The sequence below is a fragment of the Kryptolebias marmoratus genome, linkage group LG4 (genome assembly GCF_001649575.2).
Source record: "Kryptolebias marmoratus isolate JLee-2015 linkage group LG4, ASM164957v2, whole genome shotgun sequence".
Taxonomy (NCBI): Eukaryota; Metazoa; Chordata; class Actinopteri; order Cyprinodontiformes; family Rivulidae; genus Kryptolebias; species Kryptolebias marmoratus.
In genome coordinates, this window is record NC_051433.1 from 15,772,077 (window position 1) to 15,792,462 (window position 20,386).

The following is a 20,386-nucleotide window of genomic DNA, read 5'->3' on the forward strand; positions in this document are numbered from 1 at the left end:
TCTTGTTGTTTTTCTCCCGATGATGAAAGAGATTGCAGCCTGACTCGAGCTGATTGTTTATTCCAGTCCACATTAGCTGGAACAAGTTTTAACTTTGATACTAAATGAGAAAAAGAGTCCAACAGAAACCTATTGTGAGCAAAAACATCTGCGCTGTCCAGAGATATGCTCTTCATCTGTTGGACACATGCGATTAAATAGTCTGAGACCGTTTCCAGTCACTTTCAAGTTCATTTCAAGAGCTGTTTAGGCAGCAAAGTGATGAAAGGATGACTGATTGCTCACAATCAAACAAAAACACCAAATTGTCTGCAATATTGTGGAGACTTAAAGCGAGATTAGAAGAAATCAGATCAAATGAGTATTGAAGAAGAGTTTAGCATCCGGCCTCTTTTTATCCTGATCCAAACTTGACTTTTCTAATGTGGCTGAAGTGACTCAAACACAGCCAGCTAAGACTCACACACCTGTAGATGAGCTACCTACTGTGTGAAGCTGACCTACAAACACATTCACACACCAAGATTAAGTTAGAAACAAAGCGCCCAAACTGGTTTAGGCAGCTGCAGGTCAGGGCTCCGCCGAATGTCACAGAGGTGATTTGTGAACTTTAGTAATGCATTTTTTATTTCCAGGATTCAATCACCTCCTCTGTGAAGAAGGAGAGGTCAGTTCTAATAAATCCTGGCTTCATTGTGCTCGCAGTGCGGCAGCCCTGTCCTCTTTAATATTTTTAATTTTCCAGATTTTATTAAATGCACTGACTGAATTTACATAGACTGTGATCTCACACGTGCTGCGAAGCTGCTATCTGAGCACCGTGAGCGCAGAAACCGTGGTTGTGTCCGTGAAACTCAGCAGTAGGTTTACAGAAACGTCTTTGCGGAGGCGAACAGAGGATCGAGGCTTTAGATGTGACTTGGAGGGCTACTGTCAAGATTACAGCTTAAATGAGTGGGGGAAAAGGTTGCATGGCCTGCTGGGAAAGAATGTCAGATGGCCATATAAGGGTTTGTGTTGTCTTTTAAGTTTTTTTTGGCCTTCGTAGGGTGGTGGGCTAGTGCTGTTCTACAGAGCGGCTAAAGTGAGCGTGGGCTTGACAAAGTCACTGCCTGTTGACCTTTACACCCTCCTGGGATCTTTGCAGGGAAAAGCATGAAACAATTTTCTTTGCCACGATTCAAATATTCATAACAAATAATCAGTTTGACACGTTTTCATGTCTGTAGGCAAAAGCATGAAACCGGATTTTTAGGAGGAGGTATTGGCTGTACGTTTCAGATCCAGAGTGCAAACCCTTTTATGACACAAAAGTTGAGCAAAAGTAAGAAAACAGTCCGTCCATTTTTCTATTAAAACTTAATGTTCTTCAAAGCTGCAGAAGTGCTTCAACCTTTTCCAGCTGTCATATAACAAAAAGAGTTGGAGGGGGAAAAAAAAACCAAACCTTTTTTAAATTACTAACAAAAAGCAGGAGCATCGGAATAAATAAAAACAAAAAGACATGTTGCCCTCGTTACAGGATTTTAAATCTCCCTTCATGTCTAAATAAAAGTCCCAATTTAAAATGTGGACAACAGAGTAACTAAATCTCTTTGCGTTTGTCTTTAATTATTATTCTAGGAACAAAGCGAAATCACAAACTCATCTTCTCTTGTCACTGAACATAAAGAGCCATTTGTTTCTAAATTAGACAAATAGTTACAACAATAAACCAAGGTTTTCAATCTGTTTGCACTGATGTGGATTGAACAAGCCATTATCAAGACTATATACAGGACGTAGGTTTAGAACCACCCGTCATTTCTTTGTTTTGCTTTGAAGAAGTCACTCTTGTAATCGCTTCAAATGTTCTTGATAATTACTCTAGACTTTCTGAAGGTCTCTCAAAGTTTTTTCTTTGAATTTTAGCTGCTTTTTGACTCATTTCTGGGTCACTATTTGACCATGACAGCATATTCTGCAGTGTGTGGTTAAAAAAAAAACAGGTAAAGTTAACAAGCCAGTGACAAAAAAAACAACAACAAGTGTTAGGCGTAGAAAAAACTGTCTACAGCAAATTAATAGCACCTGAAAGTCATTTCTTTAGAAAACAAAGCATCCAAGTCCTGACACGGGACCTGAGGGATGCATCATCCTTTAGCTGATCATTTACTATATGGCAAGTTTTCAGCTAATAGCTCTTTGAGAATCACCTTGTTAGTGCTAAAATATTATCTTTGATATTTTTCATTGATTCAGCTAAATAAATTGGGTCAAACTGTGTCTTTCTGACAGGCTGCTTGTAATGAGATCCCTGAAGGTGGAATTCAAAACGAGTTCTTTGCTAAGTTGTCTGTTACGTGTCGACACAACACTGGTTCACCTTTGAGCTTAGGAGCCTATTTATGTCTAAATTGTTCGTAGTTTAAAATTATGTAGCTTAACAAACACAAAGCAATCAGGTGCTGGACCGAGAATGAGTAAAAATGCAGCTAGAGTCCAAAGAAAAACTTTGAAAGACCTTCAGAAAGCCTCACGAATTATTGACTTTTCTTTATTAAATTACAAAAGGCACCTTGGAATCTAAATGTAAAGAAATGAGGGAGTGACTCAAGACTTTTGCACAGTACTTTACATGTATCCGACAACAAAGCATACTGATTTGATGACTCACCTTATGTGTATTTATACTGTATTTGATGAACAAGTGGGACTGACCTGGTAAACACAAACACTTCTGTAATCATATACAGACTTAAAAATTTGTTATGAGTATCTTTCAGGTGACTTGACAGCAAGTGGTCAGCTCTGACATCTCTGGTCCCACTCAGTGGTAAACTGCGTTCCTCAAACTGTTTTCCGATCGGATGTCCGTTCCCCGCGCTGTCTGCAGCTTCGTCACTGAGATCTGTCAGTGAGCAACAAGCAGGACATCAGCAGGTCTGCTCGTGTTTCTGTAAAAACGTCAACACATTCAGACATCTGATTTATAGTATTCATTTGACATTGATACAGTTCACAGCCATTTGGGTCACATTATCTCTTAATTAGCTAACAGGCACAATATTAGAGGGGAAAAAACACTTACATAATGATTCATAAAGCTCAGTGTCAGAGCAAAGACTGAAGGTTTTTTTCTAACTTTACTGTGTACCGACAGCTGTCAGCTGTAGTTATTTTTTGTTTTTTTGCTCAGCTCCACTGTGAACAAAACATCAGCACTGTGTTTAATTAGGTTAATATAACTCACCATAACCTTATATGATCAAACTGTTGTTCTGTGATTCAGCACAGTGACCACCGTGGGTCCAACCTGCTCTAAAACAATCAGAACAAACAAATTAAAGAACAACTCTCCATGCAGGCAGCCTGGTAATTCACTTTGGTTAATAAAATCCCAACAAAAACTGACATTTTTAAGGTCAAGGATTTTAATAAACAGATAATTATAACTTTTAGCTGATGGCTGTTTAACTATTTTAAACCAGGCCCAAGCTGAGCTGACTTTGCTTTTTTTTACACCCTGAGATGTCTGCTCTGTTGCTTGCGTGGGGTCACGTGAGTTCAGTAGGTGCTCGGGACGGTTTGTGTTCAGACTACCAAACGTATGCAGATAAAAAGGAGCCAGACCACCTCTGAAGGTGGTTTGAGGGGAAAACATTTCCAAAGCGCATTGAGGGTGTTCAGACCTGCATTTGGCTCTATCCAAACTTAATTTGATCACTAAGAAGCCTTCTTAACAGCAGGTTTAAACAACTACAAAAGGAAGTATCTAAATGTAAAGTCTTCTTGAAAATATGCTGATCTGAAAGTACAGCCATTGGTGCTGTTTCGATTTGTTTTGTTGGTTTATGTTTAATGTTTCGAGAGAAACTTGTGTTCATATGTTTTGCTTTTAACTCTGAATTTGTGAGCTCTTTCTGTAGTTTATATTTCACCTAAAACTTCACTACAAAGAGAAATGACTTGATCGACGTATAAATTTTTGAGAATTTTTGTTCAAGAAAGCCCAAGAAATTTCTGCTGAACCTGGCTTAAATTAAGTGCAGCTTGTGTAAATGTTCGTGTCAAATAACTGCACTGCTTTGTGGGATAATATGAAGATAACCTTGCCAAGTTTTGGGCTGTTTTGTAATGATGGATGGTTGGATTTTAGTGAATAATTCAAATTTGTTTACACGCTTTAAGTGTCTAGCTTGCATAGGGGTTGAGGCAGTTGAAGAGTGGCTGAAACACGTGGATGTTTCTGTAAATCTGAACAAGCCTGGATGAAAAGTGGACGTAAAGTTTTAAATTTAAAGTCTGGTGACACGGGTTACGGCCTGGACTGGAGTCATCCGGGTTTAATGTCGACAGTAATGAGGCGGGAGCGTAGGACCCAGCAGCACGCTGTAATGCGAGGGTGGAAAAAACAGAGAGAAGGGAGGGGCGGGGGGTGGGGGTGGGAAGGAAAAGCAAAGTGGAGGGGTGAAGCATCAGGTTTCAGTGTACATTCCACCCAGACGCCATGTCGCCCAAACACAGGAACACCAGCCTCCCTGCCCGACTGAACTGAGCAGACAGGAGCAGGTCTATTAGCCTGTAGTGTTGATGCGCCGTCCTGTAACAGTCCACGTGTCCGACACAACATACATGATTTACTGCTTTTAAGAGGAATTTTCAGACCACAAAAAATAGATTCTCTAGCTTTAGTGCAGTAATTGATTTTGCTCTTTTAGCTCTGTTTTCTGTTTCTGTCGACAGCTGCAGAAGGAATTAAAGAACCCGACTTTTATTATGTTGTTTTAAGGTGAACCAAGAATAGATTAAATCTTCTTAAAACCAGCATTTGGATTCTTGGGAACACTTTGAAGTATTACTTAAGCCAAAAATACCCAGGAACGGAGCTGTATTTAGAAGAGAAGAGAGGTGTTTGTTTATTATTACTGTGTGTGTGTGTGTGTGTGTGTGTGTGTGTGTGTGTGTGTGTGGTGAAGACAGGCTTAGAACAAATTGTTTTTGGCCCCGGGGTGCTGTCTCCTGTCTGTCAGAAACAACATCCAGCAGTAGAGTTATAGTACAGTCTTCAGGTGTGGACAAGGAGAAACAAGGGTGGAGGCAGGCAAAAATTAAAAGTTACTGTAGCTCACACTAAGATCACGTTTATGAGTCACGGTAGCTCGCAGGAAGAACAAAGTGTGTATTCACAGGAACACCTGTAGTCTGGTACCTTGAGGAAATGTGGAGATGTTGGTATGCATGCGGTAGGAGCAGATTCCTGTCTTTGTCCTGTAGTCACCTCTTGCCGTCCCTGATTTCGTTTTCTGTGTTCTTGTGTCCTTAAAGGTACGGCAAAATTGTGTCCACCAAGGCCATCTTGGACAAAACCACCAACAAATGTAAAGGTGAGTCCTGCTGCTTAATTGTTCTTTTTTCTCTCATGGTGCTTGTTAAATTGTTTGTTTGTTTGTTTTTCTGCTTGTGGGTAATTCATTTCTTGCTTTAACCTCATTCCCATCATAATGCCAAGCAAAGCTGCCCCCTGGCATTTGCCTCACATTTAAAGGGATAGTTTTTTTTTTTTGAGGTGGCTTCCTAAAGACACGTTCTCATTAGTCAGTAATGAAAACAGGAATGAAAACTCTACAGGTTTTTTTTAGATGAGTCAAAGTTACGCTGGATCCCTGGACTTCAGTAGTGACTCATTTCTCTGAGCAGTTTTTAAATCTTAAATGCAAGAAATCTTCTGTAAAAGAACCTGATGTCTACAACGTGAATGAAGTTTCAAAGGGTGCAGGTGTTAGAAGTGCATTCGACTTACCCGGCCAATTACTGTACACTGACTGCATGTATGGACCAATCCAATCCCCTTACATCACTCAAGAGTTCATATTGAACCAAGAAAGCACCTACTCTGAAGAAATCCAGAGCACATTTTTAGCATTATAAATTGAATACTGGTTAAACTGAACACTGTGTTATGAACCTGTACACTGTTTTTGATGACTGGTTCCATTTAATTCAGTCTGTTTTGCAGCTTGTGTTTCACACAGACTGCGTTTAGACACAAATGGTCTTCAACGTAAATAACCAGAAATGTCCGCGTTGTCTGACAAAAAAGAGACGTGTTGTAAAAGTTTATGGTAAAGAATTCACATGAGGTTTTTGAGCTTTGAGTCATTTTAGATGACTGAAATCCGCTCTGGAACAGGCCTTGGTTTCAGTAGCCATTAGCTTGACTCCTTAGGATAAGATTTTCTCTCTTATCCTTCAAACTGAGATTGCTCTGACTGCTGTCTGCTGCAGGTAAGATACTGACTGCTTGTAACCTCTCCACACACAACCCACTTCAAAACCTTCCAACTATCCCTTTAACAGACCTGAATGACAGTTACATTGGTTCCCCTGTGTCGGTGGCTTAACGCAGCTCTTCTTTTCCAGGGTATGGCTTTGTGGACTTTGACAGCCCAGCAGCCGCACAGAAAGCTGTCACCGCTCTGAAGTCCAGTGGGGTCCAGGCTCAGATGGCCAAAGTAAGAATTGCTCAAACCTGCATCGCTACCAGTCATCTGACATCCAAATCTAAGGGAAAATTATGCACGAACAGCTAAATTAATCTCATCGTTCAATCGGTTTTTCCTGTTATTGATCGCCAGAGGGGTTCCTGCTCAGCTTACAGAGTTCTAGTCCTTTCTACCTACTACACACTCATCCTCTCTGTTATGTACAAGACAGACTCCTACGTGCAGCTCTTACCCTGTTGGCAAATCTACAAGAAAAGCTCTTGCTTGTAGGAAGGAGTTTACTATGTCATAAGTCAGACTGGGCTTGTTCTCAGGCGTTTTCATCAGTTTTCTGTGGGAGTCTTCCATTCTCATTTTTTGGTCCTTAAGCTTCGTTGCCTTTTCTCTCTTTTCCCCTTCACGCCCTGTGTATGTTGCTAACCTGCTCCAGTTGTAGCGCTTTTTCTAGGCTCTTTGTCAAAGTGTCCGCAGTCAAAGCAACTCTTGTCGGCCCATTAAGCTGATCCCTCTGGCTCTCATGCTCCCAATTGAAGCAAACCTGGGGAGGGTGCCACTACACCCTCTGTCAATGGGACAGGCACAAAGAACTGGCATTGTCCGTCGCCTGGGCCCAGGCCTGGGGCTGACACCACCACTTAATACACTCCACCCTGGTGTCCCTGCCTCCTCTCCCTCCCTGTCCCAAACCCAAACATACCCACTGCAATGTAACACCAGGGTGTCCCTGAGCTTGGTTCTGGAAAACTGTAAAAGATCCACGCAGCCAGCTGACACGAAGCGGTTCACTGCAACTAAACCCAGGGTCTAAGTTCGCTGCAGCTCCTCTGTAAGAGTGCCACACAATCCTGTATATCCCATCACTCGACAAGTGCAACCGGACACCACAACCTGACTCACTCAGACAGCCTGTGCTCACTCAGACATGTGGGTAACAACTATATAAACCTGAATACACACAGCTGTCAGAGTCGGAGGGTTTACTGCAGGCTAGGAGACAAAGCGAGCAAAAGTCTGAAGTCAAATTATCATCGAGTGCAGTTTAAGCTGTGCACACTTTCACCATGGATGCAGCAGAGTGCTGCTCACAAACACCGTGAGCCACACCTCGCTCTCAGAGTCCTCAAGGTATGCTCAGTCCCTGAACGTAAGGCCGCGAGCCCAAAGGAGCTGTCTACGTCTGGGCCAGGAGAACAATGGCAGTTAAAAATAGATGGCTTTTTTACCTCCCGGCACCTCCCAGTTCAAACTCAGACGTCACATAGCCCTGCTCGATACAACGGCCCGGCAGATCTGTCAACTCGGAGACACACCTTTGCAGACGAGTCTCGCATGGAGCACTGGGACAACGGCGACAAAATTAAAAAAAGCGTGCCGTCACTTCAGCAAATACCACTCGTGAGCGTAGAGTGGGTTAAACAGCATTTTAATAACAGCAGCGTGAAGAAGAGCCACAGAACGGGAGGGAGTGCTTTTCCTTCCCCGTTTATCAGTCTGCTGTAGTTTGATCCGAGCTCTGACCCCTTTCAGCGTGTTACATAACCAGTATCCACAGAAAGCAGGTTATCTCCCCTTAAGGTGTTTCACAGCTTCAAACAGAGGCAATAAATCTTCGTTCAAAGACACGCTTTAATGCCATAAATGCTTTTAAGAAATCTTTTGGCGTCATTTCAGCACCCGCGCCAAACCGTGCCAGCCTTCGCCTGCATGCTGGAAGCTGCGTGTTCGCTCCTGTTTGTCGCCCGGGCCGTTTGGGTTCAAATGATCCTGGCTGCAACTCGAGCTTTTCCAATCTGACAGCGCCGTGGGTTTACAGGATTCTCGTGTTGCAGTGAACACTAAGGAGGAGAGACAAAACGGTGACTGATAGGAATAAATTAGGTTTTGATGAAAAGAAGGAGCCTGCTAATCTGTCTTCCTTTCCTTTCCTTTCCTGTTTTTTTTTTTTTTGCTCTCGTCTGTCATTCTCCTTTTTAAATTACCCAAATTACTCCAGACGTCGGCTACGCCCCATCCTGTTAGCTGCCCTTTTTCTGTACAAAATATCAGCCTTTTGAGTTACTTGCCCCCCCCCCCCTTCTCTCTGTCTGTCCTCTTCCTTCTTACTCTGTTTTCCATCCCTCTCCTTTTAGGCCTGCCTCTTTTCTCCCGGTTGCCAGGCCCCTGTTGCTCTGTGAACTCTTAAACTTCATGCCTGACTTCTTGTGCGCTTCTGCACAGTCACACAAGGTTTCACTTTCAACTCGTCGCCGCGAAATACACCTCCGAATAATCACTGCTCCAAAACGATTAGCTGCTGTTAAGATGTCCCGAACAGGCCGAGTTCCTCCCAGAACAGGAGCGCGACTCCCCCCCCCCCGGACACGCACTGATGTTTGCGGACGCAAGTGCTCTGTACGTGCCGCTGTGACTCACGGGGATGGCACGTGCGAGGAATTATTCAGCACTTTTGGTTTATTAATCATGCAAAAGTTGCTCAGAAACAATGTCATTTTTCCATATCGGCTCCTGTTACAAGAAGATGCGTCAGACGATGCACAGATGTGATGAAATATTAATATTCCGGGAGTTGGGGGTGGAGGGGTGGGGGTGGGGGGTGTTGATGGAAAGGCAGGTCACATTGCTGCTGTCTGGACAGAAATTTCTGCTGTGTGAAAAAGATTCTCCAACGTGACAAGAATTTTTTTCCATTTGCAAATGTAAGTGCGTGAGCGAAGACGGTTGAAAGCGTGCGGAAATAAATGTTGCATTGAAACTGGAGCACTTTGTTCTCATGTCTGCCCCTCAGCACAGCAGTTTGAAATTAAAGATCCAGCGTTTTCCTGAAGGATTGCATATCGCTCGTCGCCTTTTATGCTAATTCTGGTCTAAGCTCAACATATGTTGACGATTGACAACTTTAGTCGTTTTGAACAAACCTCGAAAATTTCACTATATCTGATGCGATATGTCACGTGATTTGGTAGCGCTTGCTGCGAATGACTGTCAGCTACTACCACACCTAGTTTTAGCTCAGCAGCTGTAAAATTCACCAAGTTGTCGCCAGTTTGTGTAGGTTAATTATGGTTAACTGTGACGGCCATCTTGAATTGGGTTGACTTCAAACAATAATCAGCTGTAGATGTACAGCCAATGATTATGTTCCAGGAGTTGCATTGAAATCCGTCCAGTGGTTTATGAGATATTGTGCTAACAGAGAAACAGGGTTGCCGCCCACCAGTTAGTTGCCAGTGTTTTAAGTGAAATAAATTACACGATGTGTAGGGCTCAAAGTATGTGTTGGGAATGATGATCAGCAACAAGCACATGTACTTTTAGCTCAATATCTGTGAAACTGGCAGAGTTACAGCCATTTTTGTGTTTCCTAAGGTCAGTTGACTGTGGCGGCCATCTTGAAATCGGTTGACTTCAAAAGTCAGTCAGTTGTAGATGTTTATCCAGTGAGACATTTCTGAGAGTTTTCTTCCAATTTGTCCAGTGGTTCATGGGACATTTTGCTAACAGATGTGGTTGACTCCAACAGTTAATGACGAAGTTTTAGAGTTAGCGCTCGGAGCATGTGATCGGAATGAGTCTCAGCTACTACCACACCATGTCTTAGCTCAGTGTCTGTAAAACTTGCTTAGTTTTAGTTGTTTTGGTGTTTTCTCAGTTGGCTGTGGGGGCCATCTTGAATTGGGTTGACACCAAAAGTTAGTCAGTTGTAGATGTGCATCCAGTGATTCCTTTCTGAGTTTTCTCAGCTGATATCATCGATATCTAATCAATATTTGATAATTATGCAGCCCAGGTTCTGTAAAAAAACTACCTGAGTAACCTGCCTCATTGTGTGTGTGGATTGATTTTTCTGTCCCGTTCGCTGTGCAGCAACAGGAGCAGGACCCCACCAACCTGTACATCTCCAACCTGCCTGTGTCGATGGACGAGCAGGAGCTGGAGAACATGTTGAAGTCCTTCGGCCAGGTCATTTCCACGCGCATCCTCCGAGACGCCAACGGGACCAGCCGGGGCGTCGGCTTTGCCAGGTTAGAGGCGCTGCGATCGTCTGACCGCCACGACTCTTTGGGTCGGGGGATGAAATCACACTTTGTCTTTCAGAATGGAGTCCACGGAGAAGTGCGAGGCCATAATTCAGCATTTTAACGGCAAATTCATCAAGACTCCACCAGGAGTGCTCGGTACGGGAAAGGCTTCTTTTTTTATTTTTGCTTTGTTTTGACGCACAACGTTGTTATTTTTGTGCCCTGCTGTGATCATTGAATTCACTCCACTGGTTTGATCTGTTGCTTTCTCAGCACCCACAGAGCCCTTATTATGCAAGTTTGCAGACGGGGGTCAGAAGAAGAGGCAGAGCCAGGGGAAGTATCTCCAAAATGGAAGGCCCTGGGCTCGAGACGGAGATACGGTAACGGGGCCATGTTTAAATCATCCATCTTACAGTTTATGCAGCTTCTCTCTCTTAGATGGTTTAAGGCAAATTAAAGTAAAACTTGTTCAGAAGTTGTTGGGTTTTTTTTTATTTTTCTTTTTTGTGCTAGCTAACCGTTTTAGTACATTCTGCATCACCTTGGTGTTTGCATGACCTCACTTGTTCTGAATCCTGTGTGCTGTTTTCCCAGGGAGCAATGACGCTCGCGTATGACCCAACAGCTTTACAAAATGGGTGAGTGAGTGGTATGTACAGACTGACAGAAAACAGCCCCAGCCCTTCAGTAAAACAAACACAGCGCTGAAAGGCTGGTGAAAGGCTGCCCTCTGCTGGTCAGCAGCAGAAACACAGGAAGGAGACGTGTTGGCGGTCCTGTCCTCATCGTTTCTCTCTCTGTCTGTTCGGGCAGCTTCTACTCGTCGCCTTACAGTCTGGCTCCAAACCGAATGATCGCCCAGACTTCCCTCTCACCCTACATGCATTCTCCCGTCTCATCGTACCAGGTGGGCCCTTTCACGCTGTTCAGATTTAAATCTGTTTTTAGCCACTAACGCTTTTTTTTCCATCTGCATGTACACAAACAGTTTATTTTCTCTGTTGAACACCTCATTATAAAGATACCAGCATTCCTTGAAGGAGTGCATATCGCCCGCCTCAGAGTTTTCAGTTGTAGCCATTTTGGTCAAACCTTAATGATCAACCTCATGCAGTATTGCCAAATGTGTTAGAGCTCAGAGTCTGTCCTAAGGATGACTCTCAGCTACTTCCACGTCACATTTTAGGTCAATATCTATAAAGCTGACTGAGTTATAGCCACTTTTTGTGTATGGTAAAGTTGATTAGTTGTGGTGGCCATCTTGAATCAAGTTGACTCCAAAAGTTATTCAGATGTAAATGTACATCCAGTGATTACTTTCTGAGAGTTTCATTAAAATTTACCCACCAGTTCATGAGAAAAATAAAAAAAAAACGACTCAGAAATAACGACCCAGAGGGTGTGTGTGAAAGCAATAAGCAGTTATTATGCGTGTTGACCTGCAGGTACACAGCCCGTCCTGGATGCACCACCAGTCATACCTCATGCAGCCAGCTGTGAGTATCCTCCTGCAGTACTCCTCTTCTGCTCTCCTCTTTTACAACACCAACAAAAAAATGTGACAGTTATCCCGAATCAAAAAGCCAAGTGTAAATATAGAAGCCCAGAAATCCAAGCGTGAGACGGCATCTTCTGCCTCGCAGCTATTCTCGTCTGCTTTCAGAAGGTTCTGGTCTTATTCCTTTGATCGCACTCCACCTTCTCATCGAGTGGCGACACATTCAGCCGAGCAGCTTTCATCAGGCGTCGGGAGCAAACTGCAAAGAAATGAAAAAGCTCAGATACAGCTCTCTGGAAGAGTGTTGATCTGTTTTATATATATATAAGACACACAAATATTCTATCTAGAGCAAAACCCAATCTGAATTGTTTTAACCAACTTGAAGAAAATAAAGGAGGCGTATTATGCCCCTTTTTTGAGGCCTTAATTAGATGTCTGATCCAACCGGATTGCGTTCCAAAAGCAGTTTGAAATAATGTGTTGTAAAGCTGTTTGCCCCGCAGCTTGCCTCCACCCCTCTGCTCTCTTCTCATCTGTGCGGTGGGAGTGTTTTTATACACACAAGATGACCAGAACCTGAGGAACCTTATGGAGAACCTTCGTTTTTTGGGTTTTTTTTTCAGCCTGGCGCTTCACTGTAACACACAGCAAACCGACCAGCTCTCAGCTGCGCGTCAGAAAAGCATTTCTAATCTCAAGATTCTTAAATCCTCTCGTCTGCAGTTCTGCCATGGCTCCGGTCCAAACTTTGAGTCACGTTCTGAACCAGCCCGGGTTGTTAGAACACAGAACGGCAAATATAAACATGGAGTAACATAACCGGTGTCACATTTCACCCATCGTGTATCGACTCCAACCTCCCTGAGTTTTACTGTTCATCAGTAAGAGCTCAGATGGGCTAAGTTTAAATGCTAATAGTTTTTGTCAACTTTCACTCACGGTGAACTGAAATGACAAATGGAGAACCAGGTTTTTCATCCACTGGGTAAGGAAAAACTAAAGAACGACATAAATCTAAGTCAGATCTTCTCGTAAGAACACAGTAGGGAGACATTTTAGCGCATTTCTTTCTGAATTTAAGTGGAAGAAATCAAATCAAACTTCATTTGTATGGCACATTATAACAACTCAACGTGCTTTCCAACAATTATAAAGTTACAATTTGAGAAATACATAAAACTAAACATACACATAAAAAAACTCATTATAAAGAATTCAACACAGTCACTGATTACAGCAGCTGAGTGTTTAGGTCAGATCTTCGTCTCTTTTAAATGAGAATCGGCACCAGAGTGATTAAAACTGTGTGTTCAGCTCATCAAACTGTAAATAACTGTGTGTGTGTGTGTGTGTGTGTGTGTGTGTGTGTGTGTGTGTGTGTGTGTGTGTGTGTGTTGCATTCACAGGGTACAGTTCTAACCCCAACAATGGATCACGCCATGTCCATCCAGCCCACGTCCATGATGGGACCTCTCACACAGCAATTAAGCCACCTATCTTTGGGCAGCACGGGCACAGTCAGTACCCAACACACACACACACACACACACACACACACACACAAGACAAAAAAGTTATGCCCTAAATCAAGTACGACACACACAATGTTTTTTTTCCTTTCTGTCTTCCTCACAGTATATTCCGGCCAACGCTACTATGCAGGGGACCTACATCCCCCAGTACACCCCAGTGCCTCCCTCCAACGTCCCAGTCGAGGTATTGAACTCCTCGTCAGCTGCTTGCACGTGTTTTGTCTGCGCTGTGGGTGACTGCTCGTTGAAACTCCTTTAATGTAACTTAAATGGTATTTCTGAGACACCTACAGGAAGTGGAAAAAAGATGAGTATTTAAAGTTCCAGCTGACGGAGAGGCTGTTGGATCGGTAACTTACTCTCACCAGGAGGGCAGAACAAACAGGAATAATTATCTTTTTAATAAATAGTTGCTTTTGGCTAGGTGTCAAATAAAAGTGAGGAATGTGTTTAATTATTTACCTTTCAAATAGAACATTTCAAATGTGTATCATTCACACAACTTTTCTCATATTTTGAGCATTTTATTAGCTGCAAAGTCAATATCTGCTAATTGCCCTAGTGTGGATGTTTTTCCAGATTTTTTTCTTTCCTCCCTCAGATGCTAATACTGGATATTATTTCCATACAGCAGTATGGTGGGGGGTAGAGCGTTCAGGTTGGGTTTGGTTGGCTGAGCGCAAATTGGATGAAAGAATTGTCTAAATAATAAGAAGTCTTATTGTGGCATTATTTATTAAAATGCTTCATCTGTTTTTTTGTTGTTTTTTGTTTTTTTACTTCAGGAAAATGGTGGTCAGCAGCAACAGGTTGCCATGGAGACTCCTGCAGAACACACAAACTACTCATACCAACACACCAAGTGAAGCTAAGGTAGGAAAGTTGGATTTTTTTTATTTTTCATATCACCGTCCTGACAAGTTGCATATAATTAGACTGATATTTATGTCCAAAGGAGAAAAAAAAATCTCAATAAGCTTTATAATCCTACAAATGGCTGGTCACACAGATTAAATGCCCTCGATACATCGCACATTGTACACACACAGAGCGTTTCAGTTCTGTGACTACCTCCCTGCTGTTTCAGAGGTGGGTGAGCTCTGATGTTTCCCACATTAAACGAAGGTGGGGAAAAAAGGAAAATCGGGTCAGGCTAAAAATGTTGCGTTAAAGGGACTTAATAGATGTAAACTAAAAGAGAGGAGGGATCCAGAAAAAAGATTTCTGAGCTTCGTCTGTTCACACTTAAAAATCTAGAAAAGTCCAGTTTCGAATCGCTTCCATTCATCTAATTTTCCACTAACGCAGCGCGCTCGTCAGGAACACGACGTGTGGCAAACACTCACAAAGGTCAATATTTGTTTTGCCTTTTGTTCTCAAAACTGGAACGTTTACTTTTTTATTTGTTAATTGGGACAGAAATCATTTTTGTCCGAATGATCGAAGGCCTGAACGATGAACAGTTCCCTGTTAATCACTAACGTCAATAAGTACCTCGTGTTTCCAAAGGGCCAGATCAAAATGTTTTCTCACGGTTTGACCTTTGAAGAGTAGCGTTTCCACAATTTCTGGAATAGTATGATCTGCTCAGACCAGCTGATATCTTCGGTTCTCATCAGTTTATTGAAACAAGTGACGTCCAAATGAAAGCTGCAGCACAGAACGTTTGTCTCCCTCTTCTTGCTGTGAAAATACACAAACACTTTGATGCATGTTCATCATATTGTTCCCGCTGACTGATTTTAGGACGCCGTCGCTGTCAGAGGGTTTAGAGTTTAGTTTGGGGGCTTTTATTGATTTAAACCATTTTTTTTCCCAGCGTGGGTTCATTAATCCGCTTACAACTTCAATTAAGAATTGGGTGCACAACTTTGAATTCAGTGTTTATTCTCTCAAACCACCTTGGTGGCTCGTGGGTTATTTCTAAACATCCCCACCAATTTCCTCTCCTTCTATGATTTTCCCTGAGTTTCTTCTTTTCCCACCGTCCTGACATTGGTCAGTTCAGTGCTGTAAAATAAATCCTCTTCATGCTGGCACAGAGAAACTACCTGTCAGTCACCATCACTAACGAGAAGTGACTATTCCTTGAATTTTCCCAAGTTGAGACACCGTCGAACCATCAGCGCCGCTTACTAAAAGAATTAGGTGAATGTATGTATATATTTGAGCACATGTGTATAATTTTAACCCTGTGTGGATTGGAGAAAATCAACGATAAATTAAAAGTTGTGCATCTTGTTTTTATAAATCACAGAAGTTGTAGCTTGTTTGGACAAGATCGTTACAAATAAATCATAGAAACTCATTAATATGACGTTCACGCTCAGGATGGCTGTATGTAAACCTTTGACCACAACTGCTCAGTGTGTTGAACACACACTGTATTAATCCCAAGGTGTGTGTTTTCCAGCTCCTACTAATTTGGAGCCAAGGACACGAAATCAATTCAACCAAAAGAGGATTAAGCTGGAAGAGATCTGTACCATAACCAAACACCTGGACTCAAACACGGATGACAAAAGGAACATGTGTGTGTGCCAGTGTGTGTGTGTGTGTGTGTGTGTTTTGTGCCTGTGTGCGACTGCGTTCCCGTCTGGGTTTTGTTTGTTCTTTCCTTCAGTTTTTTTTTTTTTTGTTTGTTTTTATTTGATTTTTTTATTTTTTAAAAGGACAACACTTCTTCGGACTCTTTCGCTCACATCCTCAAGAGTTGATCAACCAAAGGTGGAAATCTCCTTCAAACGTTTTGCTCTATTTTGATAACTGAAGAAGAAAAAATAAATAAAAAGGAGGAACACAAGAAAACTTGTAAATAAAACTAAAAATGTCCAAGAAAAGAAAAGAAATAGGATGAGAAGAAAAATAACAGAGCATTATTTTTTTTGTGCACGTGATGCAAGTTCTTATTTTTAACGGAGCATTCTGGATGTTCCAGAGTGATTCGAGGAAGAGTTCAAACACAATGTGTCTTTTTTTTTTGTTTTGTTTTTGTAAAATATGCAAACTTTTATTTGTATTTCCTGAAGTCTGTTGTTTGACATTCTGGTTCGCAGCAGCGACGACTTGTACAGATTTCAAACCTTCTGAACACTTTGGCTGCTCTGATACGTGGAGTCATCCTAACTGTGGGAGGTAAACCGTTTAAAGCTACTTCTTCGTGGAACTGCTGCAGAGATTTCTATTCATGCACAGATGATTAAAAAAAAAAAAAAACATTGACTGTTTTATAGTTTAGTCAAGTTCACTTTTTTTTTAATTTAGATCGTTCTTTCATAATAAAAAAAACAAAAGACAATCAATTATTTATATTTATATTTGAATTATAGTTCTATTTTTTGGATTTTTTTAGTCATTTATATATAAAAAAAAGAGGTTATTTAATACTGTAGTCTATGAAGACGAGCTGAAATCTCGACCCCACTCGATAATGAGCTGTAATGTTTGGCTCATTAAAGTTTTTTTTTATTATTATTACTGTTTGGAGGCTTCCAATCCTGTATTTCAGCATCTTTAAAAAGAAAGGAAGAAAAACGACCAAAATGACTTCCGCTCGTTTAAAAAGAGTCCTTCTGTTTTCTAACGAAGTCACGTCCTCGTCGATGAGAAGTGGTTTTAAGCGGTTTTATTTTTTTTCGTTGTGGCAACCCATCCAGCCATCATCCAGTCCATCCTCTCTCGTAGGGGTGAAGCGAACACGCTTTAGAAAGGAGCAGTTAGTCGTGTGTCTGTGCGGAAAGAAATAAAATAAAACCCAAAATGAAATAAATGAAAGTGTAGTTTAGCGAATGCAACGAGGGAACTTAAAAGGAAGACTTGGATAATCCCGCAGAATAATTCGGTCTGATAGGAAAGGGAACGATAAGTCTTGTTTCAATGCTGCTGTCACCTGAGTTTGAACCTGTCAGTGAGTTTTTGTTTTTAGTTTGTAGAAAGTCTTTTTGTCTTTTCTTTTGTCTGTCACTTGAAACTCTTTGAGCTAATTTGCCTTATTTTTTAACGATTTATTAGAGTAGAGATTAGCTGTAGAGATTAGCTTTTTCCAGAGAGTAGATGCTAGTTGTTGTTGGTTTTTTTCACTTTGAATTGATTGATGCTGTCTTTTTTTTTCTGTGTGTGTGCGCGTGCACAACAAGTTTTCTCGTTTTCACACAAACCGTTTCTTTCCAAGCCTCGCGTCGCCCGTCTGTCCCGATCCCGAAACCCCGGACCGGTCCAGCTGATCCAAAAACCCCGTCGTGCCGCGCAGCTCCGTGCAGACCAATCCCAAGCCACAGCTCGTGTCGTCGCGACCATCCAAATGTGTCGACTTGTAACCTGTACGGACACCGGAAACTGTAGATATGTAGATATAACAAATAAAAACGTGCTCACTAGACCCTGGAAGTGCCATTAAAGACGATTTAAACAGCCTTAGTGAGACAGAGCGTCTGAATGAATTTGTGCGTGATCCGAAATTCTTGCAAAAACAAAAACAAAAACCAGTTTTTAGCTAAGCCTTAACGTTCCTCCTCTGAATAAACTGCCTGATTTCTCCCAGGAGTCGCGTGTAAATACTGCGAAAAACGAAAGCGGGCGTGTTGGAATCCCATCTAGCCGGAGTAGATGAGTTGTTTTTTGTTTTTCCTTCCTGTTGCGCAGCCATCTCTGTCCGTCTGAAGGCTCAAGTTTGATGATTTTGTTTCTGTTTTACCCAATTTGTTTAGTTTTTTTTCCAAGATCAGCAACTTACTTTACGTTTTTGTTTTATAAATCTGCAACCAAAGACGTTGTAGCCATGTTAGCTTTCAGATCAATGTACGTTGTTTAAAAAAATATAAAAAATACAAATAAAAAAATAAAAATAACTTTTTTCTGATAGATTCAGAAGGAGAAAAACTACAACAAGAGTGTAAAAATACACCTTTTCATAGCTACAGGTAAATGTTTGGGGAGGAGTTTGTTGCTTTTTTGTTGTTTTAAAATTCCTTCAAAGTACATGAAATTGTGGTCATCACAAGATTTTTGTATTTGTTTTTATTTAATTGAATTAGTTCAATGAAGTTTCCGTGAGTGTGCGAAAGAAAGACTTCCACACTCGAATGGACTCGTCCGGGAGGACACACCAGCTTTTGTGAGGACGGTGTCAGTCGAGAGCTCCTTCTGTAAATAGCCTTTCTTTCCTTCCACTCTGAACCATTCTGCTGGTTTCTTCCTTGTGTGATTCTTTTGGATTTTTGTTCCTTTCCTTTTTCCTTTTTTTTTTTGTGTGTGATTTCTGACCTGTCCAGAAAACACAGAGACTATCAAGCTTTCCGAGTCAGTGCGTCATGAAGGAAGTGTCCAAGTTAGTGATGTTCCATGTTCTACCCTCCACTTTTTAAACACATACACAAGATTACAAGAGTTTGAAACTATGAAATGACCCCTCGTTACAGAGCAGTGTTTATTTATTTTTGTAAAGCAACGACGATGTTACAGGAAAATATGATGTTTTGTAAATGAATGGCCTTTTAATTGCGTTCAAATGAAATCGCTCCAAGACTGATAGTGTGTTTTTTGTAGATAGCGCGGCAGATTATTTTAAAAGTTAAACCTATTAATTGCACTTACTGTTGTTCCAAGTCGATTTAGGCAACGCTCTTATCGTCCATCCTGGTGTCAGTGTGACGGCTCGTTTCATAGTTTCAAATTGTTTTGCTGCTAAAACAGAATTTCCAAACAGGGTGGTTTCATGTTGTCCAATCTGGATTTTCACAATGTTTGCTTCTGTTTCCATCAAGCGGGTGAAAGGGACACGAATTGTTTCAACCCGAAGCCGTAACCTAACAAATCTGAACGTGTACGCTGTCGTTTCGCCAGTGGATGGTCTAAAGATCCGGTGTGTAGGATTTCGTGGCGTCTAGAGGCTCGAGTTGCGGACTTCTGCTCCTCTTTTTAGGAGATGAGCAGGAAAAGAAGGGGGCGAAAGGAAACACTAAAGCTGGAGCCACGACTTGTTTTCGTCCCGTTGGAGCTGCTGTAGAAACACGACGATCAATGAATAAAAACTGAGTCAAAAAAAACGAATCATATTTTTATCCTACGCTCACAGATTGCCCTAAATGTTACACACTGGAGCTTTTAGCTTTAGTTAAAGTCTGAAACGAGATCTCCACGCTGTCTGAACCAAGGCATTCTGAAAATTCACTGGGCTCATCTGACTCCCTGCTTGTGAACAGTTTTTCTTATTTATACAAGAACTCATTTTGTACAGTTTTGTTAGAGGAAAGAGGTTTTGATATTTGCTTTTTTTTTTTTGCAAATGCCACTTGGCTACTTTTGTCTTCCTGTGCCAGAAATGCTAAATTGTCTGTATCTTGTTTTTGTTTTTCTTCTTTTTTATTGATTGATTTTACTTCTTTGTTGGTTTTCTCTTTGAATATGTCAGTTTTTTTTTTAAATAAAAGTTTTGTTTTAACGATTTGACTGAATCGTTTTTATTGTCTAGTTGTAAATGAAACGAACCAAGATGGAATCAGCACTTCACCGCATGAACAGTTTAATTAGAAATAGCAGAGAAAATAGTTTTATTCCTTCACATAAGATGGCATAAAAAGACAAAAACAAAAGCTGACAGTGATGACGCTTTGATTTCCTTTTTTTGTTACAAATTTCGTTTTGAAGGAGGAGGATGATCCACTGCAGCCATCAACCAATAAAAGAAGAGCATATATTTACAGGTGCTGGTCATAAAATTAGAATATCATGAAAAAGTAGATTGATTTCAGTAATTCCATTTAAAAAGTGAAACTTGTATATTATATTCATACATTACATACAAACTCATATATTTCAAATGTTTATTTCGTTTAATTTTGATGATTA

General features: G+C 41.4%; 1 protein-coding gene across 3 annotated transcripts in view; it reads left to right on the forward strand.

Annotated features, from left to right (window-relative positions):
- Window positions 1-19,987, forward strand: part of LOC108235807 (RNA-binding motif, single-stranded-interacting protein 2-like) — a 34,238-nt gene extending 14,251 nt beyond the window's left edge. For all 3 annotated transcript variants that reach the window (XM_017416047.3, XM_017416045.3, XM_037975152.1), the window contains exons 3-14: window positions 5,308-5,366; window positions 6,403-6,494; window positions 10,350-10,507; window positions 10,581-10,660; window positions 10,778-10,887; window positions 11,102-11,145; window positions 11,321-11,414; window positions 11,953-12,003; window positions 13,415-13,525; window positions 13,644-13,724; window positions 14,326-14,413; window positions 15,954-19,987. In XM_017416047.3, the coding sequence (XP_017271536.1) occupies window positions 5,308-5,366; window positions 6,403-6,494; window positions 10,350-10,507; window positions 10,581-10,660; window positions 10,778-10,887; window positions 11,102-11,145; window positions 11,321-11,414; window positions 11,953-12,003; window positions 13,415-13,525; window positions 13,644-13,724; window positions 14,326-14,406 (961 nt within the window). In that variant the 3' untranslated portion in view covers window positions 14,407-14,413; window positions 15,954-19,987. The remainder of the gene's footprint in view (window positions 1-5,307; window positions 5,367-6,402; window positions 6,495-10,349; window positions 10,508-10,580; window positions 10,661-10,777; window positions 10,888-11,101; window positions 11,146-11,320; window positions 11,415-11,952; window positions 12,004-13,414; window positions 13,526-13,643; window positions 13,725-14,325; window positions 14,414-15,953) is intronic.
- The last annotated feature ends 399 nt before the right edge of the window (window positions 19,988-20,386 follow it).